Source organism: Somniosus microcephalus, chromosome 22 (assembly GCF_052327205.1).
Source record: "Somniosus microcephalus isolate GS21.2 chromosome 22, FLI_Smic_1.0, whole genome shotgun sequence".
In the NCBI taxonomy this organism is placed as follows: Eukaryota; Metazoa; Chordata; class Chondrichthyes; order Squaliformes; family Somniosidae; genus Somniosus; species Somniosus microcephalus.
The window spans coordinates 48422008-48447129 of NC_141008.1; the positions used below are offsets into that span (position 1 = coordinate 48422008).

At 56.1% G+C, this 25122-nt stretch overlaps 1 protein-coding gene across 1 annotated transcript in view; it reads left to right on the top strand.

The window, feature by feature from the left end:
- Positions 1-25122, top strand: part of LOC147102277 (bridge-like lipid transfer protein family member 2) — a 97643-nt gene that overhangs the window by 60857 nt on the left and 11664 nt on the right. Inside the window, 7 exon segments of the mRNA XM_085965110.1 lie at positions 2685-2865; positions 4367-4453; positions 6215-6325; positions 10292-10430; positions 20146-20178; positions 20181-20278; positions 22493-22594. Coding sequence (XP_085821236.1) covers positions 2685-2865; positions 4367-4453; positions 6215-6325; positions 10292-10430; positions 20146-20178; positions 20181-20278; positions 22493-22594 — 751 coding nt within the window.

Below are 25122 nucleotides of genomic sequence, written 5' to 3' on the forward strand. Positions count from 1 at the left end.
AAGTTTAGTTCTCTCCGTTATTCTTGTGCCTGTTTGCTCACTCAATCTGTACAGGAAAGGATGAGCAGGCTGGGGCTCTTTTCTCTTTGAAAAAAGAAGGCTGAGGGGCGACCTAATAGAGGTCTTTAAATTTATGAAAGGTTTTGATAGAGTGGATACAGAGAGAATGTTTCCACTTGTGGGGAAGAGCAAAACTAGAGGCATCAATATAAGATAGTCACCAAGAAATCCAATAGGGAATTCAGAAGAAACTTCTTTACCCAGAGAGTGGTGAGAATGTGGAAATTGCTACCACAGGGAGTGGTTGAAGCGAATAGTATAGATGGATTTAAGGGGAGACTAGACAAGCATATGAGGGAGAAGGGAATAGAGGGTTATGCTGATGGGGTTAGATGAAGAAAGACGGGAGGAGGCTCGAGTGGAGCATAAACGCCGGCATGGACTGGTTGGGCCGAATGGCCTGTTTCTCTGCTGTAAATTCTACGTACAGAAAGTGAATACAGCTGGGGTGTTAAACAGAGAGCGTTGGCTGGTTGGAATGGGTTATCCAGGGAGGCAGGGATTTTCCAGTCCAGTTCGGTTCTGGGTAGCACATGGAATGGATTCTGGGTACGGCACTGAGGCGGAAACCCAGGCACCATTTAAAAACCGGTTGGATTCTGTGATGGGAGGACTACAGGGCCTTTATAGATGTAGGAACAGGAGGAGGCCATTCAGCCCTTCGAGCCTGTTCTGCCATACGATTAGATGTGGTGTATTTGGACTTTCAGAAGGCTTTCGATAAGGTCCCGCATAAGAGATTAGCGTGCAAAGTTAAAGCACACGGGATTGGGGGTAAGTTACTGTCTTGGATAGAGAACTGGTTGGCAGACAGGAAGCAAAGAGTTGGAATAAACGGGTCTTTTTCCGAGTGGCAGGCAGTGACTAATGGGGTACTGCAGGGATCGTGCTAGGACCCCAGCTATTCACAATATATATTAATGATCTAGATGAGGGAACTAGATGTAATATCTCCAAGTTTGCAGACGACACAAAGCTGGGTGGGCGTGTGTGCTGTGAGGAGGATGCAGAGAAACTCCAATATGATTTGGACAAGTTGGGTGATTGGGCAGATGCGTGGCAAATGCAGTATAATGTGGATAAATGCGAGGTTATCCACCTTGGTGGCAAAAACAGGAAGACAGATTATTATCTGAACGGCAATAGATTGGGAGAAGGGGAAGTGCAACGAGACCTGGGTGTCCTTGTGCACCAGTCGCTGAAGGTAAGCATGCAGGTGCAGCAGGCGGTTAAGAAGGCAACTGGTATGTTGGCCTTTGTAGCGAGAGGGTTCGAGTACAGGAACAAGGATGTCTTGCTGCAGTTGTACAGGGCCTTGGTGAGACCACACCTTGAGTTGTGTGCAGTTTTGGTCACCTTATCTGAGGAAGGATGTTCTTGCCATGGAGAGAGTGCAGCGAAGATTCACCAGACTGATACCTGGGATGGCAGGAATGACGTATGAAGAGAGATTGGGTCGATTAGGCTTATATTCGCTAGAGTTTAGAAGAATGAGAGGGGATCTCATTCAAACTTATAAAATTCTAACAGGACTAGACAACTAGATGCAGGAAGGCTGTTCCCGATGGCGGGGGAGTCCAGAACCAGGGGTCACAGTCTAAGGATAAGGGGTAAGCCATTTAGGACAGAGATGAGGAGGCATTTCTTCACCCAGAGAGTGGTGAACCTGTGGAATTCTCTACCACAGAAGGCAGTTGAGGCCAATTCATTAAATATATTCAAGAAGGAGTTAGATATATTTCTTAATGCTAAAGGGATCAAGGGATATGGGGAGAAAGCAGGGACAGGGTACTGAGTTTGGATGATCAGCCATGATCTCATTAAATGGCGGAGCAGGCTCGAGGGGCCGAATGGCTTACTCCTGCTCCTATCTTCTATGTTTCTATCTTGACTGATCTGTGCATCAACCCCATTTACCCGCCTTGGTTCTGTAACCCTCGATACCCTTACCCAACAAAAATCTATCGATCTCAGTTTTGAAATTTTCAATTGACCCCCAGCCTCAACAGCTTTTTGGGGAGAGAGTTCCAGATTTCCAGGACCCTTTGTGTGAAGAAGTGCTTCCTGACATCACCCCTGAACGGCCTGGCTCTAATGTTAAGGTCACGCCCCCTTGTTCTGGACTCCCCCCACCAGAGGAAATAGTTTCTCTCTCTACCCTATTGAATTCCTTTTACTACTTTAAACACCTCGATTAGATCACCCCTTAATCTTCTGAGCTGAGCTGAATGGCCCTCTCGCCTGTATTTATCCAGTGAGCATCATGCACCTTGTTTGAATTTCATGCGTATTCCTGCAAAATATTAATTTAACGAAAGACTCCAATTTCAAAAAATGCCATTTAAATTATATATTTGTTTCCCCTTTGCTCAGACTTAGTGAAAGACAGACTTGCATTTGTATAGCGCCTTTCATGACCTCAGGATGTCCCAAAGCGCTTTACAGCCAATGAAGTACTTTTTGAAGTGTAGTCGCTGTTGGAAACGGGCCAACCAATTTGTGCACAGCAAGATCCCACAAACAGAATATTAGCAATCCCTGCATCTCACGCCCAGTCAGGGGGGGCCCCGTTTGGCGCATTGTTCTGTTTGTCCCGTGACCCTGCCTGACCCCGTGCCTTTCAGGTGTTTTAAGGACTTTCAGCTCCAGCGGGCAAACAAGTTGGAGCTCCGTAAGCAGCAGGAGGACGTCAGCGTGGTGAGGCGGACTGAGATTTACTTCGCCCAGGCGCGCTGGAGGCTGACAGAGGAAGATGGGCAGCTCGGCATCGCTGAGCTGGAGCTGCAGCGATTCCTGTACAGCAAGGTACTGGAAACCAATAGGGGATGCTGGAAACCAATAGTGGGTGCTGGAAACCAATAGTGGGTGCTGGAAACCAATAGTGGGTGCTGGAAACCAATAGGGGGTGCTGGAAACCAATAGGGGGTGCTGGAAACCAATAGGGGGTACTGGGAACCAATAGGGGGTGCTGGAAACCAATAGGGGGGAACTGGAAACCAATAGGGGGTGCTGGAAACCAATAGGGGGTGCTGGAAACCAATAGGGGGTGCTGGAAACCAATAGGGGGTGCTGGAAACCAATAGGGGGTGCTGGAAACCAATAGGGGGTACTGGGAACCAATAGGGGGGAACTGGAAACCAATAGGGGGTGCTGGAAACCAATAGGGGGTGCTGGAAACCAATAGGGGGTACTGGAAACCAATAGGGGGTACTGGAAACCAATAGGGGGTGCTGGAAACCAATAGGGGGTACTGGAAACCAGTAGAAGGTTCTCTATGTAGGGGACTCAAGAAAATGAGTATACAATGTAAAAATACAAAGATTTTTAAGACGACAAGGAAGCCATCTGGCCCCTCTTTGATAGCTGAGCCCCATCTACTCCCTCAATCTCTCAACCCCAATTTCTCCCCATATCCCTCAATCCCATCTTTCCCCATATACTTCACCCTCGCCTTCTCCCCATATCCCTCATCCCTGTCTTTCCCCATATCTCTCAACCCCGCCTTCTCCCCATATCCCTCAATCCCGTCTTTCCCCATATCCCTCAACCCCGTCGTCTTCGCATATCCCTCAATCCCGTCTTTCCCCATATCCCTCAATCCCGTCTTTCCCCATATCTCTCAATCCTGTCTTTCCCCATATCCCTCAACCCTGCCTTCTCCCCATATCCCTCATCCCCGCCTTCTCCCCATATCCCTCATCCCCGTCTTTCCCCATATCTCTCAACCCCGCCTTCTCTCCATATCTCTCAATCCTGTCTTTCCCCATATCCTTCAATTCCGTCTTTCCCCATATCCTTCAATCCCGTCTTTCCCCATATCCTTCAATCCCGTCTTTCCCCATATCCCTCAATCCCGTCTTTCCCCATATCCCTCAACCCCGTCTTCCCATATCCCTCAATTCCGTCTTTCCCCATATCCCTCAATCCCGTCTTTCCCCATATCCCTCAATCCCGTCTTTCCCCATATCCCTCAATCCCGTCTTTCCCCATATCCCTCAATCCCGTCTTTCCCCATATCCCTCAATCCCGTCTTTCCCCATATCCCTCAATCCCGTCTTTCCCCATATCCCTCAATCCCGTCTTTCCCCATATCCCTCAATCCCGTCTTTCCCCATATCCCTCAATCCCACCTGCCCATCACCGAGCCACCGGAGAGGGTGCAGTAACCGTCACACGCACCACACTGGGGGTGGGGGGGTTGGGAGACGATCTGTTTCACCGAGCGTTGCTTGTCGGGGAGTGTGACGACACGGTCAGTCCGGTCGGGTTTCATTGGTCAGAGATTGAGTGTTGCCTCTTCCTACAGGTGAATAAATCGGATGACACGGCCGAGCATCTGTTGGAGCTGGGCTCCTTCACCATGAACAACCTGCTCCCAAACTCCCTGTACAAGGTAGGCTGACTGACCTGTGTTTATACGGCACATCCTCACGCCTCCTCGGAACAGAATGCTTCAGATATAATAAATTATTTTGAGTTATTATTTAGGGGTGATGTGAAGGAAGGAGGAACAGTGCGTTAGATTCCTCCATGTGGAGCTCATGTGGAGCACTTCCCTGCCCAGTATATACTTAAACTATAGCCCTCGAGTATAGAAGATTAAGGGGTGATCGAATCGAGGTGTTTAAGATGATTAAAGGAGTTGATCGGGTTGATAGAGAGAAACTATTTCTTCTGGTGGGGGGAGTCCAGAACAAGGGGGCAGAACCTTAAAATTAGAGCCAGGCCGTTCAGGGGTGATGTCAGGAAGCACTTCTTCACACAAAGGGTGGTGGAAATCTGGAACTCTCCCCAAAAAAGCTGTTGAGTCTGGGGGTAAATTGAAAATTTCAGACCTGAGATCGATAGATTTTTGTTAGGCAAGGGTGTTAAGGATTACGGAACCAAGTCGAGTAGATGGAGTTAAGATAAAGATCAGCCATGATCTAATTGAATGGTGGAACAGGCTCGAGGGGATGAATGGCCTCCTCTTGTTTCGATGTTCATATTTAAATGCAGCAGCCAATTAGTGCACAGCAAGGTTTCGCAAACAGCATGTGAGATGAATCAGTTTTTTTCATGGTGTTGGTTGAGGACGGAATGTTGCCCCCAGGACACCAGGGAGAACTCCCAGCTTCTCAAATAGTGCCCTGGGATCTTTACGGTCCCTTCATCAGGCAGGCAGGACCTCAGTCCAAAAGACTGCCCCTCCGACAGTGCGGCGCTCCCTCAGTACTGCCCCTCTGACAGTGCGGCGCTCCCTCAGTACTGCCCCTCCGACAGTGCGGCGCTCCCTCAGTACTGCCCCTCCGACAGTGCGGCGCTCCCTCAGTACTGCCCCTCCGACAGTGCGGCGCTCCCTCAGTACTGCCCCTCCGACAGTGCGGCGCTCCCTCAGTACTGCCCCTCCGACAGTGCGGCGCTCCCTCAGTACTGCCCCTCCGACAGTGCGGCGCTCCCTCAGTACTGACCTTCCGACAGTGCGGCGCTCCCTCAGTACTGCCTCTCCAACAGTGCAGCGCTCCCTCAGTGCTGCCCCTCCGACAGTGCAGCGCTCCCTCAGTACTGCCCCTCCGACAGTGCAGCACTCCCTCAGTGCTACCCCTCCGACAGTGCTGCGCTTCCTTAGTACTGCCCCTCCGACAGTGCAGCGCTCCCTCAGTACTGCCCCTCCGACAGTGCAATTGGGTCAGGGAGGGGGAAATCAGTCCACTCCTGATCAACATCCCTGTTTTTTTTTGGTGCGCGGGCCCTTTAACTGGCTGCGCGGCCCATTCAGTTTTTCGCACATCTGCGGTTATTCCCATTGTTAAGCCGGTGAATGGCATGCCTGGGACCTCCAGACCGCCACGTGGCCGCGCAGGAACATTGCGCCTGATACCCCAGCTGTGCATTTTGTGTCTGTATTTGTGTGTGTGTGCCTGTCTGCGTCTGTATATTTACGAGTGTGTGTGTGTGTGTGTGTGTGTGTGTGTGTTTGTGTCTACACTGCACGCACATGTGTGAACTTCATTAACTTGCTACTTTCTCTGTGCCCTCGGGTTTATCAGTTGGTTAAGCTCTCATTGGCTGTTTCACACTGAAATCTGGGATGTTGAGTGTGAATTGGAGACAGGTTGCACCGTCAGACTCGTCTTCCTCTTTACTCGGGTTTGATGTTTGGGTGATTACACAGGTGGTGTTGAGGCCTCAGATCCCCTCGCAGTCCGCCCGCCAGCTCGCTCTGAGGATCTTCAGCAAGGTGCGGCCCCCCGTGGGCGGGATCTCGGTAAAAGAGCACTTTGAGGTGAGGATTGAATCAATCACTGGAGTGTTTTTATTTCAATCATGTGTTTGCTGAGAGCCAATTACAATCTTTAATCCAGTCCTCAAGGAAACTTTTAAGATTGCAGAGAGTAAGAAAACAAGTGCAGACTGCCCCACCATCGAACCCACTCCCGCCACACACCACGTACACACTGACCTATCAGAACAACTCACCAAGGCTTCTTCGGCAGCACCTCCCAAACCCGCGACCTCCGCCACCTAGAAGGACAAGGGCAGCAGGCGCATGGGAACACCACTACCTCCAAGTTCCCCTCCAAGTCACACACCATCCTGATTTAGAAATATATCGGCCGTTCCTTCATCGTCGCTGGGTCAAAATCCTGGAACTCCCTCCCTAACAGCACTGTGGGAGTACCTTCACCACACGGACTGCAGCGGTTCAAGAAGGTGGCTCACCACCATCTTCTGAAGGGCAACTAGGGATGGGCAATAAATGCTGGCCCTGCCAGCGATGCCCACATCCCGAGAATGAATACATTTTTTAAATGAACTGTTCCACCATCGAACCCAATCCCTCCACCCACCATGTACACACTAACCTGTCAGAACAGACTGTCCAATCATCGAGTCAGAGAAGGAGACATTGGGACAGGTGACCAAACGTTTGGTCAAAGAGGTAAGTTTTAAGGAGCGACTTAAAGGAAGCGGAGAGGTTTAGGGAGAGAATTCCAGAGCTCGGGACCCAGGCAGCTGAAGACACGGCCGCCAATGGTGGAGCGATGGAAATCGGGGATGCTCAGGAAGCTGGAATTGGAGGAGTGCAGAGATCTCGGGGGGTTGTGGGGCTGGAAGAGTTTACAGAAATAGGGAGGGGGGAGGCCATGGAGGGATTTGAAAACAAGGATGAGAATTTTAAAATCAAGGCGTTGCCGGACCGGGAGCCAATGTAGGTCAGCGAGCAACAGAGGTGATGGGTCAACAGATCCCGTCAATTTATCCATTTCCAGCAGGATTTAGGATGCTGCCCCGTGTCCTAACTCGCATCGAGTCCCGTTCACCCATCACCCCCTGGGCTCACTGCCCCGTGTCCTAACTCGCACCGAGTCCCGTTCACCCATCACCCCCTGTGCTCACTGCCCCGTGTCCTAACTCGCACCGAGTCCCGTTCACCCATCACCCCCTGTGCTCACTGCCCCGTGTCCTAACTCGCACCGAGTCCCGTTCACCCTTCACCCCCTGTGCTCACTGCCCCGTGTCCTAACTCGCACCCAGTCCCGTTCACCCATCACCCCCTGGGCTCACTGCCCCGTGTCCTAACTCGCACCAAGTCCCGTTCACCCATCACCCCCTGTGCTCACTGCCCCGTGTCCTAACTCGCACCGAGTCCCGTTCACCCATCACCCCCTGTGCTCGCTGCCCCGTGTCCTAACTCGCACCGCGTCCCGTTCACCCATCGCGTCCCGTTCACCCATCACCCCCTGTGCTCACTGCCCCGTGTCCTAACTCGCACCGAGTCCCGTTCACCCATCACCCCGTGCTCGCTGCCCCGTGTCCTAACTCGCACCGCGTCCCGTTCACCCATCACCCCCTGTGCTCACTGCCCCGTGTCCTAACTCGCACCAAGTCCCGTTCACCCATCACCCCCTGTGCTCACTGCCCCGTGTCCTAACTCGCATCGAGTCCCGTTCACCATCACCCCCTGTGCTCACTGCCCCGTGTCCTAACTCGCACCAAGTCCCGTTCACCCATCGCCCCCTGTGCTCACTGCCCCGTGTCCTAACTCGCATCGAGACCCCGTCACCCCCTGGGCTCACTGACCCGTGTCCTAACTCGCACCGAGTCCCGTTCACCATCACCCCCTGTGCTCACTGCCCCATGTCCTAATTCACATCGAGTCCCGTTCACCTGTCACCCCCTGTGCTCACTGCCCCGTGTCCTAACTCACACCGAGTCCCGTTCACCCATCAGCCCCTGTGCTCACTGCCCCGTGTCCTAACTCGCATCGAGTCCCGTTCACCATCACCCCCTGTGCTCACTGCCCCGTGTCCTAACTCGCACCGAGTCCCGTTCACCTATCACCCCCTGTGCTCACTGCCCCGTGTCCTAACTCACACCCAGTCCCGTTCACCATCACCCCCTGTGCTCACTGCCCCATGTCCTAACTCACACCCAGTCCCGTTCACCATCACCCCCTGTGCTCACTGCCCCATGTCCTAACTCACACCCAGTCCCGTTCACCCATCACCCCCTGTGCTCACTGCCCCGTGTCCTAATTCGCATCGAGTCCCGTTCACCCGTCACCCCCTGTGCTCGCTGCCCCGTGTCCTAACTCGCACCAAGTCCCGTTCACCCATCACCCCCTGTGCTCACTGCCCCATGTCCTAATTCGCATCGAGTCCCGTTCACCCATCACCCCCTGTGCTCACTGCCCCGTGTCCTAACTCACACCCAGTCCCGTTCACCCATCACCCCCTGTGCTCGCTGCCCCGTGTCCTAATTCGCATCGAGTCCCGTTCACCCGTCACCCCCTGTGCTCACTGACCCGTGTCCTAACTCACACCAAGTCCCGTTCACCCATCACCCCCTGTGCTCACTGCCCCATGTCCTAATTCGCATCGAGTCCCGTTCACCCATCACCCCCTGTGCTCACTGCCCCGTGTCCTAACTCGCACCGAGTCCCGTTCGCCCATCACCCCCTGTGCTCACTGACCTACATTGGCTCCCGGTCCGGCAACGCCTCGATTTTAAAATTCTCATCCTCACGTTCACGTCCCTTGGGTGGTTGGAGGCCTGTGGATTGTAGGAGGGAGGGAAGTTTGAGGGGGGGTGAGGAGACCCACAGTTTTGAGGTCCTGGATGAGGATGAGTTTGAGTAGCAGACGGCGCGATGAGTCGATTTCACACAAGGTGAGGCTATAATTACATCGAATATACATCTCAGAAACAGGCCATTCGGCCCAACCAGTCTCTGCTGGTGGTTATACTCCACATGAGCCTCCTCCCATTCCATCTGCCTCACCTCAGCCTTTCAGCATATCTTTCTATTCCCTTTTCTCTCATGTACTCGTCTAGTTTCCTTTTGAAAGCATCTACGTTATTTGCCTCAATCACTTCCTGTGGTAGCAAGCTCCACATTCTAACCACTCTCTGAGTAAAGACATTTCTCCTTATTTCCTTACTGGATTTATTAGTGACTATCTGGTATTTATGGTCCCTAGTTTTGGATTCCCCCACAAGTGGAAACATTCTCTCCACATCTACCCTGTCCAACCCATTCATCATGTTAAAGACCTCCATCAGGTCTCCTCTAAGTCTTCTCTGTTTTAAAGAAAAAAGCCCCAATCTGTTCAATCTTTCTCGATAGCTGTAATCTCTCGCTTCTGGTGCTATCCTTGTAAATGTGTTTTGCACTTTCTCCAATGTCTCTATATCCTCTTTATAGTATGGAGACCAGAACTGTGCCCAGTACTCCAAGTGCGGCCTGACCGGGGTCCTATACAAGTTTAACATAACTTCACTGCTTTTGTATTCTAAACCCCCAGGAATAAATCCCAGTGCTATGTCAGCATTTTGTAATTGCTTTGCTGACCTGCGATGCTGCTTTTAATGATTTGTTCACCTGTATCCCTCGATCCCTTTGCTCTTCTACCCCGTTCAGTTTCTTATTTTCTACGGTATAGGTGATGTTTCTACTTTTCAATTACTGCTGACAATGGAGGAGGAGGAAGAGTATGTTTGAAGATCGGGGGGCTCCGGAGGGGAAAGTGCGAGGGGGGAGACCCCGGGGAGGGGACAATCTTTGCGAGTGGCTGCTGGGGGTGGAGCAAGGGCCAGTGTTGGGGTGAGGTCAGCGTCGTTGTGCACACTGACTAGTGACCTGGCAATACTCAGCGGGTCAGGCAGCATCTGCGGAGAGAGAAACAGAGTTAACGTTTCAGGCCGATGACCTTTTGTCAGAACGAGTAACCTTTGACCCCGGTTTCAGGTGAATGTCGTTCCACTGACCATTCAACTCACCTACCAGTTCTTCAAGAGGATGATGGGCTTTTTCTTTCCTGGGCGAAATGTGGAGGAGGATGAAACAGGAGCCGATGAAGAAGACAAGTCGAAACTGGTGACAACAGGTGAAGGCACAGGGCAAGTGGTGAATGCAGCTCACGTCATGGTGGGTCTGGGGCGGTGTTGGGTCTGGCAGCCTTTGAACAGGACCTCACTGTAGAGACGTTTGTATGCATGGGTGCTGTGTTTGTCTTTATTTGTGTGTGTGTCGGGGTGTGTGTGTGTCGGGGTGTGTGTGTGTGTGTGTGTGTCGGGGTGTGTGTGTGTGTCGGGGTGTGTGTGTGTGTGTGTCGGGGTGTGTGTGTGTGTGTCGGGGTGTGTGGGTGTGTGTGTGTGTCGGGGTGTGTGGGTGTGTGTGTGTGTCGGGGTGTGTGTGTGTGTGTCGGGGTGTGTGTGTGTGTGTCGGGGTGTGTGTGTGTGTCGGGGTGTGTGTGTGTGTCGGGGTGTGTGTGTGTGTCGGGGTGTGTGTGTGTCGGGGTGTGTGTGTGTGTCGGGGTGTGTGTGTGTGTCGGGGTGTGTGTGTGTGTCGGGGTGTGTGTGTGTGTCGGGGTGTGTGTGTGTGTCGGGGTGTGTGTGTGTGTCGGGGTGTGTGTGTGTGTGAGTGTCGGGGTGTGTGTGAGTGTCGGGGTGTGTGTGTGTGTCGGGGTGTGTGTGTGTGTGTCGGGGTGTGTGTGTGTCGGGGTGTGTGTGTGTGTCGGGGTGTGTGTGTGTGTCGGGGTGTGTGTGTGTGTGTGTCGGGGTGTGTGTGAGTGTCGGGGTGTGTGTGTGTCGGGGTGTGTGTGTGTGTGTCGGGGTGTGTGTGTGTGTGTCGGGGTGTGTGTGAGTGTCGGGGTGTGTGTGTGTGTCGGGGTGTGTGTGTGTGTCGGGGTGTGTGTGAGTGTCGGGGTGTGTGTGTGTGTCGGGGTGTGTGTGTGTGTGTCGGGGTGTGTGTGTGTCGGGGTGTGTGTGTGTGTGTCGGGGTGTGTGTGTGTCGGGGTGTGTGTGTGTGTGTCGGGGTGTGTGTGTGTGTCGGGGTGTGTGTGTGTGTCGGGGTGTGTGTGTGTGTCGGGGTGTGTGTGTGTCGGGGTGTGTGTGTGTGTCGGGGTGTGTGAGTGTCGGGGTGTGTGTGTGTGTCGGGGTGTGTGTGTGTGTGTCGGGGTGTGTGTGTGTCGGGGTGTGTGTGTGTCGGGCTGTGTGTGTGTCGGGGTGTGTGTGTGTCGGGGTGTGTGTGTGTCGGGGTGTGTGTGTGTCGGGGTGTGTGTGTGTCGGGGTGTGTGTGTGTCGGGGTGTGTGTGTGTCGGGGTGTGTGTGTGTCGGGGTGTGTGTGTGTCGGGGTGTGTGTGTGTCGGGGTGTGTGTGTGTGTCGGGGTGTGTGTGTGTGTCGGGGTGTGTGTGTGTCGGGGTGTGTGTGTGTGTCGGGGTGTGTGTGTGTGTCGGGGTGTGTGTGTGTGTCGGGGTGTGTGTGTGTCGGGGTGTGTGCGTGTGTGTCGGGGTGTGTCGGGGTGTGTGCGTGTGTGTCGGGGTGTGTGCGTGTGTGTCGGGGTGTGTGCGTGTGTGTCGGGGTGTGTGCGTGTGTGTCGGGGTGTGTGCGTGTGTGTCGGGGTTTGTGCGTGTGTGTCGGGGTGTGTGCGTGTGTGTCGGGGTGTGTGCGTGTGTGTCGGGGTGTGTGCGTGTGTGTCGGGGTGTGTGCGTGTGTGTCGGGGTGTGTGCGTGTGTGTCGGGGTGTGTGCGTGTGTGTCGGGGTGTGTGCGTGTGTGTCGGGGTGTGTGTGTGTGTGTGTCGGGGTGTGTGTGTGTGTCGGGGTGTGTGTGTGTCGGGGTGTGTGTGTGTCGGGGTGTGTGTGTGTGTCGGGGTGTGTGTGTGTGTCGGGGTGTGTGTGTGTGTGTGTCGGGGTGTGTGTGTGTGTCGGGGTGTGTGTGTGTGTGTCGGGGTGTGTGTGTGTGTGTGTCGGGGTGTGTGTGTGTGTCGGGGTGTGTGTGTGTGTGTGTCGGGGTGTGTGTGTGTCGGGGTGTGTGTGTGTGTCGGTGTGTGTGTGTGTGTCGGGGTGTGTGTGTGTGTGTCGGGGTGTGTGTGTGTCGGGGTGTGTGTGTGTGTCGGGGTGTGTGTGTGTGTCGGGGTGTGTGTGTGTGTCGGGGTGTGTGTGTCGGGGTGTGTGTGTGTGTGTCGGGGTGTGTGTGTGTGTGTCGGGGTGTGTGTGTGTCGGGGTGTGTGTGTGTCGGGGTGTGTGTGTGTGTGTCGGGGTGTGTGTGTGTGTGTGTCGGGGTGTGTGTGTGTGTCGGGGTGTGTGTGTGTCGGTGTGTGTGTGTGTGTGTCGGGGTGTGTGTGTGTGTCGGGGTGTGTGTGTGTGTCGGGGTGTGTGTGTGTGTCGGGGTGTGTGTGTGTGTCGGGGTGTGTGTGTCGGGGTGTGTGTGTGTGTCGGGGTGTGTGTGTGTGTCGGGGTGTGTGTGTGTGTGTCGGGGTGTGTGTGTGTCGGGGTGTGTGTGTGTCGGGGTGTGTGTGTGTCGGGGTGTGTGTGTGTCGGGGTGTGTGTGTGTCGGGGTGTGTGTGTGTGTGTCGGGGTGTGTGTGTGTCGGGGTGTGTGTGTGTGTCGGGGTGTGTGTGTGTCGGGGTGTGTGTGTGTGTGTCGGGGTGTGTGTGTGTGTGTGTCGGGGTGTGTGTGTGTGTCGGGGTGTGTGTGTGTCGGGGTGTGTGTGTGTGTGTGTCGGGGTGTGTGTGTGTGTGTCGGGGTGTGTGTGTGTGTGTGTGTGTGTGTGTGTCGGGGTGTGTGTGTGTGTGTGTCGGGGTGTGTGTGTGTGTCGGGGTGTGTGTGTGTGTGTCGGGGTGTGTGTGTGTGTCGGGGTGTGTGTGTGTGTGTCGGGGTGTGTGTGTGTGTGTGTCGGGGTGTGTGTGTGTGTCGGGGTGTGTGTGTGTGTGTCGGGGTGTGTGTGTGTCGGGGTGTGTGTGTGTGTCGGTGTGTGTGTGTGTGTCGGGGTGTGTGTGTGTCGGGGTGTGTGTGTGTGTGTCGGGGTGTGTGTGTGTGTGTGTCGGGGTGTGTGTGTGTGTCGGGGTGTGTGTGTGTCGGGGGTGTGTGTGTGTGTGTGTCGGGGTGTGTGTGTGTGTGTGTCGGGGTGTGTGTGTGTGTCGGGGTGTGTGTGTGTGTCGGGGTGTGTGTGTGTGTGTCGGGGTGTGTGTGTGTGTGTGTCGGGGTGTGTGTGTGTGTCGGGGTGTGTGTGTGTGTGTCGGGGTGTGTGTGTGTCGGGGTGTGTGTGTGTGTCGGTGTGTGTGTGTGTGTCGGGGTGTGTGTGTGTGTCGGGGTGTGTGTGTGTGTCGGGGTGTGTGTGTGTGTGTGTCGGGGTGTGTGTGTGTCGGGGTGTGTGTGTGTCGGGGTGTGTGTGTGTCGGTGTGTGTGTGTGTGTGTCGGGGTGTGTGTGTGTGTCGGCGTGTGTGTGTGTGTCGGCGTGTGTGTGTGTGTGTGTCGGGGTGTGTGTGTGTCGGGGTGTGTGTGTGTGTGTGTGTCGGGGTGTGTGTGTGTCGGGGTGTGTGTGTGTCGGCGTGTGTGTGTGTGTGTGTCGGGGTGTGTGTGTGTGTCGGGGTGTGTGTGTGTGTCGGGGTGTGTGTCGGGGTGTGTGTGTCGGGGTGTGTGTGTGTGTCGGGGCGTGTGTGTGTCGGGGCGTGTGTGTGTCGGGGCGTGTGTGTGTCGGGGCGTGTGTGTGTCGGGGTGTGTGTGTGTGTGTGTCGGGGTGTGTGAGTGTGTCGGGGTGTGTGTGTGTCGGGGTGTGTGTGTGTCGGGGTGTGTGTGTGTGTCGGGGTGTGTGTGTGTGTCGGGGTGTGTGAGTGTGTCGGGGTGTGTGTGTGTGTCGGGGTGTGTGTGTGTGTCGGGGTGTGTGTGTGTGTGTCGGGGTGTGTGTGTGTGTGTCGGGGTGTGTGTGTGTGTGTCGGGGTGTGTGGGTGTGTGTCGGGGTGTGTGGGTGTGTCGGGGTGTGTGTGTGTCGGGGTGTGTGTGTGTGTGTGTGTGTGTGTGTGTGTGTCGGGGTGTGTGTGTGTGTGTCGGGGTGTGTGTGTGTGTCGGGGTGTGTGTGTGTCGGGGTGTGTGTGTGTGTCGGGGTGTGTGTGTGTCGGGGTGGGTGTGTGTGTGTCGGGGTGGGTGTGTGTCGGGGTGTGTGTGTGTGTGTCGGGGTGTGTGTGTGTGTGTCGGGGTGTGTGTGTGTGTCGGGGTGTGTGTGTGTCGGGGTGGGTGTGTGTGTGTCGGGGTGGGTGTGTGTGTCGGGGTGTGTGTGTGTCGGGGTGTGTGTGTGTGTCGGGGTGTGTGTGTGTGTCGGGGTGGGTGTGTGTGTCGGGGTGTGTGTGTGTGTCGGGGTGTGTGTGTGTGTCGGGGTGTGTGTGTGTGTCGGGGTGGGTGTGTGTGTGTCGGGGTGGGTGTGTGTCGGGGTGTGTGTGTGTGTGTCGGGGTGTGTGTGTGAGTGTCGGGGTGTGTGTGTGTCGGGGTGTGTGTGTGTGTGTCGGGGTGTGTGTGTGTGTGTCGGGGTGTGTGTGTGTGTCGGGGTGTGTGTGTGTGTCGGGGTGTGTGAGTGTGTCGGGGTGTGTGTGTGTGTCGGGGTGTGTGTGTGTGTCGGGGTGTGTGTGTGTGTGTCGGGGTGTGTGGGTGTGTGTCGGGGTGTGTGGGTGTGTCGGGGTGTGTGGGTGTGTCGGGGTGTGTGTGTGTCGGGGTGTGTGTGTGTGTGTGTGTGTGTGTGTGTGTGTCGGGGTGTGTGTGTGTGTCGGGGTGTGTGTGTCGGGGTGTGTGTGTGTCGGGGTGTGTGTGTGTGTCGGGGTGTGTGTGTGTCGGGGTGTGTGTGTGTGTGTCGGGGTGGGTGTGTGTCGGGGTGTGTGTGTGTGTCGGGGTGTGTGTGTGTCGGGGTGTGTGTGTGTGTGTCGGGGTGTGTGTGTGTGTGTCGGGGTGTGTGTGTGTCGGGGTGTGTGTGTGTGTCGGGGTGTGTGTGTGTGTGTCGGGGTGTGTGTGTGTGTCGGGGTGTGTGTGTGTGTGTGTGTGTGTCGGGGTGTGTGTGTGTGTCGTGGTGTGGGTGTGTGTGTGTGTCGGGGTGTGTGTGTCGGTGTGTGTGTGTGTCGGGGTGTTGTGTGTCAGGGTGTGTGTGTGTCGGGGTGTGTGTGTGTCGGTGTGTGTGTGTGTGTCGGGGTGTGTGTGTGTGTGTGTCGGTGTGTGTGTGTGTGTCGGGGTGTGTGTGTGTGTGTGTGTCGGGGTGTGTGTGTGTCGGGGTGTGTGTGTGTCGGGGTGTGTGTGTGTGTGTCGGGGTGTGTGTGTGTGTCGGGGTGTGTGTGTGTGTCGGGTGTGTGTGTGTCGGGGTGTGTGTGTGTCGGGGTGTGTGTGTGTGTCGGGGTGTGTGTGTGTGTCGGGGTGTGTGTGTGTGTGTGTCGGGGTGTGTGTGTGTGTGTCGGGGTGTGTGTGTGTGTCGGGGTGTGTGTGTGTGTCGGGGTGTGTGTGTGTGTGTCGGGGCGTGTGTGTGTCGGGGTGTGTGTGTGTGTCGGGGTGTGTGTGTGTGTCGGGGTGTGTGTGTGTGTCGGGGTGTGTGTGTGTGTCGGGGTGTGTGTGTGTGTCGGGGTGTGTGTGTGTGTCGGGGTGTGTGTGTGTGTCGGGGTGTGTGTGTGTGTGTCGGGGTGTGTGTGTGTGTGTCGGGGTGTGTGTGTGTGTCGGGGCGTGTGTGTGTGTCGGGCGTGTGTGTGTGTCGGGGGTGTGTGTGTGTCGGGGCGTGTGTGTGTGTCGGGTGTGTGTGTGTGTGTCGGGGTGTGTGTGTGTCGGGGTGTGTGTGTGTGTCGGGGTGTGTGTGTGTGTCGGGGTGTGTGTGTGTCGGGGTGTGTGTGTGTGTCGGGGTGTGTGAGTGTGTCGGGGGTGTGTGTGTGTCGGGGTGTGTGTGTGTCGGGGTGTGTGTGTGTGTCGGGGTGTGTGTCGGGGTGTGTGTGTGTGTCGGGGTGTGTGAGTGTCGGGGTGTGTGTGTGTGTCGGGGTGTGGGTGTGTGTCGGGGTGTGTGTGTCGGGGTGTGTGTGTGTGTGTGTCGGGGTGTGTGTGTCGGGGTGTGTGTGTGTGTGTCGGGGGTGTGTGGGTGTGTCGGGGTGTGTGTGTGTGTGTGTGTGTGTGTGTGTGTGTGTGTGTGTGTCGGGGTGTGTGTCTGTCGGGGTGTGTGTGTGTGTCGGGGGGTGTGTGTGTGTGTGTGTCGGGGGTGTGTGTGTGTGTGTCGGGGTGGGTGTGTGTGTGTGTCGGGGTGTGTGTGTGTGTCGGGGTGTGTGTGTGTGTGTCGGGGTGTGTGTGTGTGTGTCGGGGTGTGTGTGTGTCGGGGTGTGTGTGTCGGTGTGTGTGTGTGTCGGGGTGTGTGTGTGTGTCGGGGTGTGTGTGTGTCGGGGTGTGTGTGTGTCGGTGTGTGTGTGTGTCGGTGTGTGTGTGTGTGTGTCGGGGCGTGTGTGTGTGTGTCGGGGCGTGTGTGTGTGTCGGGGCGTGTGTGTGTGTCGGGGCGTGTGTGTGTGTCGGGGTGTGTGTGTGTCGGGGTGTGTGTGTGTCGGGGTGTGTGTGTGTGTCGGGGTGTGTGTGTGTGTCGGGGTGTGTGTGTGTCGGGGTGTGTGTGTGTGTCGGGGTGTGTGAGTGTGTCGGGGTGTGTGTGTGTCGGGGTGTGTGTGTGTCGGGGTGTGTGTGTGTGTCGGGGTGTGTGTCGGGGTGTGTGTGTGTGTCGGGGTGTGTGAGTGTCGGGGTGTGTGTGTGTGTCGGGGTGTGGGTGTGTGTCGGGGTGTGTGTGTCGGGGTGTGTGTGTGTGTGTCGGGGTGTGTGTGACGGGGTGTGTGTGTGTGTGTCGGGGTGTGTGGGTGTGTCGGGGTGTGTGTGTGTGTGTGTGTGTGTGTGTCGGGGTGTGTGTGTGTCGGGGTGTGTGTGTGTGTCGGGGTGTGTGTGTGTGTGTGTCGGGGTGTGTGTGTGTGTGTGTCGGGGTGGGTGTGTGTGTGTGTCGGGGTGTGTGTGTGTGTCGGGGTGTGTGTGTGTGTGTCGGGGTGTGTGTGTGTGTGTCGGGGTGTGTGTGTGTCGGGGTGTGTGTGTCGGTGTGTGTGTGTGTCGGGGTGTGTGTGTGTCGGGGTGTGTGTGTGTCGGTGTGTGTGTGTGTGTGTGTCGGGGTGTGTGTCGGGGTGTGTGTGTGTGTGTCGGGGTGTGTGTGTGTGTCGGGGTGGTGTGTGTGTCGGGGTGTGTGTGTGTGTCGGGGTGTGTGTGTGTGTCGGGGTGTGTGTGTGTGTGTCGGGGTGTGTGTGTCGTGGTGTGGGTGTGTGTGTGTGTCGGGGTGTGTGTGTCGGTGTGTGTGTGTGTCGGGGTGTGTGTGTGTCTGTGTGTGTGTGTGTGTGTGTGTCGGGGTGTGTGTCGGGGTGTGTGTGTGTGTGTCGGGGTGTGTGTGTGTGTGTCGGGGTGTGTGTGTGTGTGTCGGGGTGTGTGTGTGTGTGTCGGGGTGTGTGTGTGTGTCGGGGTGTGTGTGTGTGTGTCGGGGTGTGGGTGTGTCGGGGTGTGTGTGTGTGTGTCGGGGTGTGTGTGTGTGTGTCGGGTTGTGTGTGTGTGTGTCGGGGTGTGTGTGTGTCGGGGTGTGTGTGTGTGTCGGGGTGTGTGTGTGTCGGGGTGTGTGTGTGTGTCGGGGTGTGTGTGTGTCGGGGTGTGTGTGTGTGTCGGGGTGTGTGTGTGTGTCGGGGTGTGTGTGTGTGTCGGGGTGTGTGTGTGTCGGGGTGTGTGTGTGTGTGTGTCGGGGTGTGTGTGTGTGTGTGTCGGGGTGTGTGTGTGTGTCGGGGTGTGTGTGTGTGTCGGGGTGTGTGTGTGTGTCGGGGGGTGTGTGTGTGTCGGGGTGTGTGTGTCGGGGTGTGTGTGTGTGTCGGGGTGTGTGTGTGTGTCGGGGTGTGTGTGTGTGTCGGGGCGTGTGTGTGTCGGGCGTGTGTGTGTCGGGGCGTGTGTGTGTCGGGGTGTGTGTGTGTGTGTGTCGGGGTGTGTGTGTGTGTCGGGGTGTGTGAGTGTGTCGGGGTGTGTGTGTGTGTCGGGGTGTGTGTGTGTGTCGGGGTGTGTGTGTGTGTCGGGGTGTGTGTGTGTGTCGGGGTGTGTGTGTGTCGGGGTGTGTGTGTGTGTCGGGGTGTGTGGGTGTGTGTGTGTGTCGGGGTGTGTGTCGGGGTGTGTGTGTGTCGGGGTGTGTGAGTGTCGGGGTGTGTGTGTGTGTCGGGGTGTGTGGGTGTGTGTCGGGGTGTGTGTCGGGGTGTGTGGGTGTGTCGGGGTGTGTGTGTGTGTGTGTGTGTGTGTGTTTGTGTCGGGGTGTGTGTGTGTGTGTGTCGGGGTGTGTGTGTGTGGTGTGTGTGTGTGTGTGTGTGTGTGTGTGTCGGGGTGTGTGTGTGTGTGGTGTGTCGGGGTGTGTGTGGGTGTGTCGGGGTGTGTGTGTGTCGGGGGGTGTGTGTGGTGTGTCGGGGTGTGTGTGTGTCGGGGTGTGTGTGTGTGTCGGGGTGTGTGTGTGTGTCGGGGTGTGTGTGTGGGGTGTGTGTGTGTGTCGGGGTGTGTGTGTGTGTGTCGGGGTGTGTGTGTGTGTGTCGGGGTGTGTGTGTGTGTCGGGGTGTGTGTGTGTGTCGGGGGTGTGTGTGTGTGTCGGGGTGTGTGTGTGTGTGTCGGGGGGTGTGTGTGTGTGTCGGGGTGTGTGTGTGTGTGTCGGGGTGTGTGTGTGTGTGTCGGGGTGTGTGTGTGTGTGTCGGGGTGTGTGTGTGTGTCGGGGTGTGTGTGTGTCGGGTGTGTGTGGGTGTCGGGTGTGTGTGTGTGTGTCGGGGTGTGTGTGTCGGTGTGTGTGTGTGTCGGAGTGTGTGTGTGTGTCGGGGGGTGTGTGTGTGTCGGGGTGTGTGTGTGTGTCGGGGTGTTGTGTGTGTGTCGGGGTGTGTGTGTGTGTCGGGGTGTGTGTGTGTCGTGGTGTGGGTGTGTGTGTGTGTCGGGGTGTGTGTGTGTGTCGGGGTGTGTGTGTGTGTCGGGTGTGTGTGTGTGTGTCGGGGTGTGTGTGTGTGTCGGGGTGTGTGTGTGTGTGTCGGGTGTGTGTGTGTGTCGGGGTGTGTGTGTGTGTCGGGGTGTGTGTGTGTTGTCGGGGTGTGTGTGTGTGTCGTGGTGGGTGTGTGTGTGTGTCGGGGTGTGTGTGTGTGTCGGGGTGTGTGTGTGTGTCGGGGTGTGTGTGTGTGTCGGGGTGTGTGTGTGTGTCGTGGTGTGGTGTGTGTGTGTGTCGGTGTGTGTGTGTGTGTCGGGGTGTGTGTGTGTGTCGGGGTGTGTGTGTGTGTCGGGGGTGGTGTCGGTGTGTGTGTCGGGGTGTGTGTGTGTCGGGGTGTGTGTGTGTGTGTCGGGTGTGTGTGTGTGTCGGGGTGTGTGTGTGTGGTGTGTGTGTGTGTCGGGGGTGTGTGTGTGTCGGGGTGTGTGTGTGTGTGTCGGGTGTGTGTGTGTGTCGGGGTGTGTGTGTGTGTGTCGGGGTGTGTGTGTGTGTCGGGGTGTGTGTGTGTCGGGGTGTGTGTGTGTCGGGTGTGTGTGTGTCGGTGTGTGTGTGTGTCGGGGTGTGTGTGTGTGTCGGGGTGGGTGTGTGTGTCGGGGTGTGTGTGTGTCGGGGTGTGTGTGTGTCGGGTGTGTGTGTGTGTCGGGTGTGTGTGTGTCGGGGTGTGTGTGTGTGTCGGTGTGTGGTCGGTGTGTGTGTGTCGGTGTGTGTTGTGTGTCGGGTGTGTGTGTGTCAGGTGTGTGTGTTGAGTGTTGTTTTGTGTGTTGGTGAGCACTGACACAGTCTTTACACACTCTCTCTTTGACTTGCCATGCAGGGATCCCAGTCAGTGTGAAATCTCGCCAGTTGATTGTGCCGAGGAATCTGTTACCTTGGGAGCGGGGAAAGGAGTCACGTCGGGATTGAACAGGGGGTCTGGAGTGAGGCGATCCTTCCGGAAGCCTCCAGAGGTAGGTCAGCTCCACCTGCAGGTATTCGGAGGGATGGTGTTTGTCCGGTCCCGGTTTCTCCTCTTCCCCCCAGCTCCCCCCCCCCCCCCCCCCCCCAGCTATGTTCCTTCTGGCCCTGCGCAGCTCCTTCCAGGCCATTCAAAATACGGTGCATGCGCGGTTTTTACATTGAAATGCTGGCAAGCAGTGCACAGCCTCACGGAACGCTGCGCCCCGGTCCACTCCTCGTCGTCGGCCTCCCCTGACGGTGCTGACTCTGGCTGGGGGACGGTCCCACAGGTACCACACTCCCTCCGATCCTTCTCACAGTGGCTGCAATGGCAGAAAACCCTCGGCTCTGCTCCCAGCCCTGCCAAAGTATCCATCGGCAAGTGGCTCAGTGGGCAGCTCTCTCTGAGTCAGAAGGTTGTGGGTTCCAGCCCCACTCCAGAGATTTGAGCACAAAAATCCAGCCAGACACTCCAGTGCAATACTGAGGGAGCGCCGCACTGTCGGAGGGGCAGTACTGAGGGAGCGCCGCACTGTCGGAGGGGCAGTACTGAGGGAGCGCCGCACTGTCGGAGGGGCAGTACTGAGGGAGCTCTGCACTCTCGAGGGCAGTACTGAGGGAGTGCTGCACTGTCGGAGGGCAGTACTGAGGGAGCGCTGCACTGTTGGAGGGGCAGTACTAAGAGAGCACCGCACTGTCGGAGGGGCAGTACTGAGGGGAGTGCTGCACTGTCTGAGGGCAGTACTGAGGGAGTGCTGCATTGTCGGAGGGGCAGTACTGAGGGAGCGCCGCACTGTCGGAGGGGCAGTACTGAGGGAGCGCTGCACTGTTGGAGGGGCAGTACTGAGGGAGCGCTGCACTGTCGGAGGGGCAGTACTGAGGGAGCGCTGCACTGTCGGAGGGGCAGTACTGAGGGAGCACTGCACTGTCGGAGGGGCAGTACTGAGGGAGCGCCGCACTGTCGGAGGTGTCGTCTTTTGGATGCGACGTTAAACCGAGGTCCTGTCTGCCCTCTCAGCCGTATATAAAAGATCCCAAAGGTGGGGCTGGGGGCCCGACCAGATCTAAATCTCTCCACTCACATACTGGCAAACAGGCGGATAAATTCCCCTTCAGCTCATCCCGTGTCCTAACTCGCACCAAGTCCCGTTCACCCATCACCCCTGTGCTCGCTGACCTACATTGGCTCCCGGTTAAGCAACGCCTCAATTTTAAAATTCTCATCCTTGTTTTCAAATCTCTCCATGGCCTCACCCCTCCCTATCTCTGTAATCTCCTCCAGCCCCACAACCTCCCCCGAGAGACCTGTGCTCCTCTAATTCTGCCCTCTTGAACATCCCTGATTATAATCGCTCAACCATTGGCAGCCGTGTCTTCTGTTGCCTGGGCCATAAGCTCTGGAATTCCCTCCCTAAACCTCTCCGCCTCTCTCTCCTCCTTTAAGTCGCTCCTTAAAACCGACCTCTTTGACCAAGCGTTTGGTCACCTGCCCTAATATCTCCTTATGTGGCTCGGTGTCAAATGCTCTTTGGTCACGCTCCTGTGAAGTGCCACGGGATGTTTTACAATAAAGGTGCTATATAAATGCCAGTTGTTGTTGTTGTTGCGAACTGATCCCGGGCCAGAATATCTCTGATTTCCGGGGTCTTCCCAGACCATCTCCCAACCTGGAGAACCCTCGGCTCCTCCCGGGGTCGCGGTCGCAGGGCGCTAGGGGGGGCCTGGGCCAAGTTTGGGGAAACGGGGCGGAGTCTCGGCATTCCCAGATCCTGCCAGAATTCTTCCCTCCATTGGGCTTCCTGCGCCTCACTCGTACCCCCGGGACGGCCAGTGGGGAGGAGGTGGGTGAGGATATTCGGTCCCCTCGATCATCGGGATATTCCACAGTGGAGAGCATTGTATCGGAGCCCAGCCCTGGCCACACATCAGGCTGCTGGTGGGGGGGCGGCGGCGGCGGTCACTAGATGGTGATCAGGAGCGGGAGGCCTTGTTGATTTAATTCCCCAGCCCAGGGCCACTAAGTCCACCTGTACCGGCCTCACTGCTGCCCACGGAGATCAGCGAACTGGGCATGGACTGCACTCTGCCACCGTGGAGCAGGAAGTCTCCTGACCAAGCTGGGTTAGAGGCGAATTTCCCTCGGTTCCTGTCCATCCCCAATCTGGTCAGGAATGGGATCTTGTGATGGTTCACAGTGCAAGTATTTCCTGGTTTCTCCCCCGCAGCATCCGGTGGACGACATCGATAAGATGAAGGAGAGAGCGGCGATGAACAATTCCTTCATCTATGTGAAGATTCCGCAGGTCCCGCTCTGCGCCAGCTACAAGGTGAGAGCGCTGTGGGAAAAGCAGAAAAACAGTCGAAGCAACAGATCGGGGCAGCAATCCCACCCAGACTAAACGGATGAAAGTGTTTCTGTGGGTCTCTAGCTCTGTCTCTGTAACCCATGCTGTACCTGCCCTGGGAGTGCTTGATGGGACAGTGTAGAGGGAGCTTTACTCTGTATCTAACCTGTGCTGTACCTGCCCTGGGAGTGTTTGATGGGACAGTGTAGAGGGAGCTATACTCTGTATCTAACCCGTGCTGTATCTGCCCTGGGAGTGTTTGATGGGACAGTGTAGAGGGAGCTTTACTCTGCATCTAACCCGACCTGTACCTGCCCTGGGAGTGTTTGATGGGACAGTGTAGAGGGAGCTTTACTCTGTATCTAACCCGTGCTGTACCTGCCCTGGGAGTGTTTGATGGGACAGTGTAGAGGGAGCTTTACTCTGTATCTAAGCCGTGCTGTACCTGCCCTGGGAGTGTTTGATGGGACAGTGTAGAGGGAGCTTTACTCTGTATCTAACCCGTGCTGTACCTGCCCTGGGAGTGTTTGATGGGACAGTGTAGAGGGAGCTTTACTCTGTATCTAACCCGTGCTGTACCTGCCCTGGGAGTGTTTGATGGGACAGTGCAGAGGGAGCTTTACTCTGTATCTAACCCGTGCTGTACCTGCCCTGGGAGTGTTTGATGGGACAGTGTAGAGGGAGCTTTACTCTGTATCTAACCCGTGCTGTACCTGCCCTGGGAGTGTTTGATGGGACAGTGTAGAGGGAGCTTTACTCTGTATCTAACCCCGTGCTGTACCTGCCCTGGGAGTGTGAGATGGGAAAGTGTAGAGGGAGCTTTACTCTGTATATAACCCGTGCTGTACCTGCCCTGGGAGTGTAGAGGGAGCTTTACTCTGCATCTAACCCGTGCTGTACCTGCCCTGGGAGTGTTTGATGGGACAGTGTAGAGGGAGCTTTACTCTGTATGTAACCCTGTGCTGTACCTGCCTTGGGAGTGTTTGATGGGACACTGTAGAGGGAGCTTTACTCTGTACCTAACCCGAGCTGTACCTGCCCTGGGAGTGCTTGATGGGACAGTGTAGAGGGAGCTTTACTCTGTATCTAACCCGTGCTGTATCTGCCCTGGGAGTGTTTGATGGGACAGTGTAGAGGGAGCTTTACTCTGTATCTAACCCGAGCTGTACCTGCCCTGGGAGTGTTTGATGGGACAGTGTAGAGGGAGCTTTACTCTGTATCTAACCAGAGCAGTACCTGCCCTGGGAGTGTTTGATGGGACAGTGTAAAGGGAGCTTTACTCTGTATCTAACCCGAGCTGTACCTGCCCTGGGAGTGTTTGATGGGAGAGTGTAGAGGGAGCTTTACTCTGTATCTAACCTGTTTTGTACCTGCCCTGGGAGTGTTTGATGGGACAGTGTAGAGGGAGCTTTACTCTGTATCTAACCCGTGCTGTACCTGCCCTGGGAGTGTTTGATGGGACAGTGTAGAGGGAGCTTTACTCTGTATCTAACCCGAGCTGTACCTGCCCTGGGAGTGTTTGATGGGACAGTGTAGCGGGAGCTTTACTCTGTATCTAACTCGTGCTGTACCTGCCCTGGGAGTGTTTGATGGGACAGTGTTGAGGGAGCTTTACTCTGTATCTAACTCGTGCTGTACCTGCCCTGGGAGTGTTTGATGGGACAGTGTAGAAGGAGCTTTACTCTGTCTCTAACCCATGCTGTACCTGCCCTGGGAGTGTTTGATGGGACAGTGTAGAGGGAGCTTTACTCTGTATCTAACTCGTGCTGTACCTGCCCTGGGAGTGTTTGATGGGACAGTGTAGAGGGAGCTTTACTCTGTATCTAACTCGTGCTGTACCTGCCCTGGGAGTGTTTGATGGGGACAGTGTAGAGGGAGCTTTACTCTGTATCTAACCCGTGCTGTACCTGCCCTGGGAGTGTTTGATGGGACAGTGTAGAGGGAGCTTTACTCTGTCTCTAACCCATGCTGTACCTGCCCTGGGAGTGTTTGATGGGACAGTGTAGAGGGAGCTTTACTCTGTATCTAACTCGTGCTGTACCTGCCCTGGGAGTGTTTGATGGGACAGTGTAGAGGGAGCTTTACTCTGTATCTAACTCGTGCTGTACCTGCCCTGGGAGTGTTTGATGGGGACAGTGCAGAGGGAGCTTTACTCTGTATCTAACCCAAGCTGTACCTGCCCTGGGAGTGTTTGATGGGGACAGTATAGAGGGAGCTTTACTCTGTATCTAACCCGTGCTGTACCTGCCCTGGGAGTGTTTGATGGGACAGTGTAGAGGGAGCTTTACTCTGTATCTAACCCGTGCTGTACCTGCCCTGGGAGTGTTTGATGGGACAGTGCAGAGGGAGCTTTACTCTGTATCTAACCCAAGCTGTACCTGCCCTGGGAGTGTTTGATGGGGACAGTATAGAGGGAGCTTTACTCTGTATCTAACCCGTGCTGTACCTGCCCTGGGAGTGTTTGATGGGACAGTGTGGAGGGAGCTTTACTCTGTATCTAACCCGTGCTG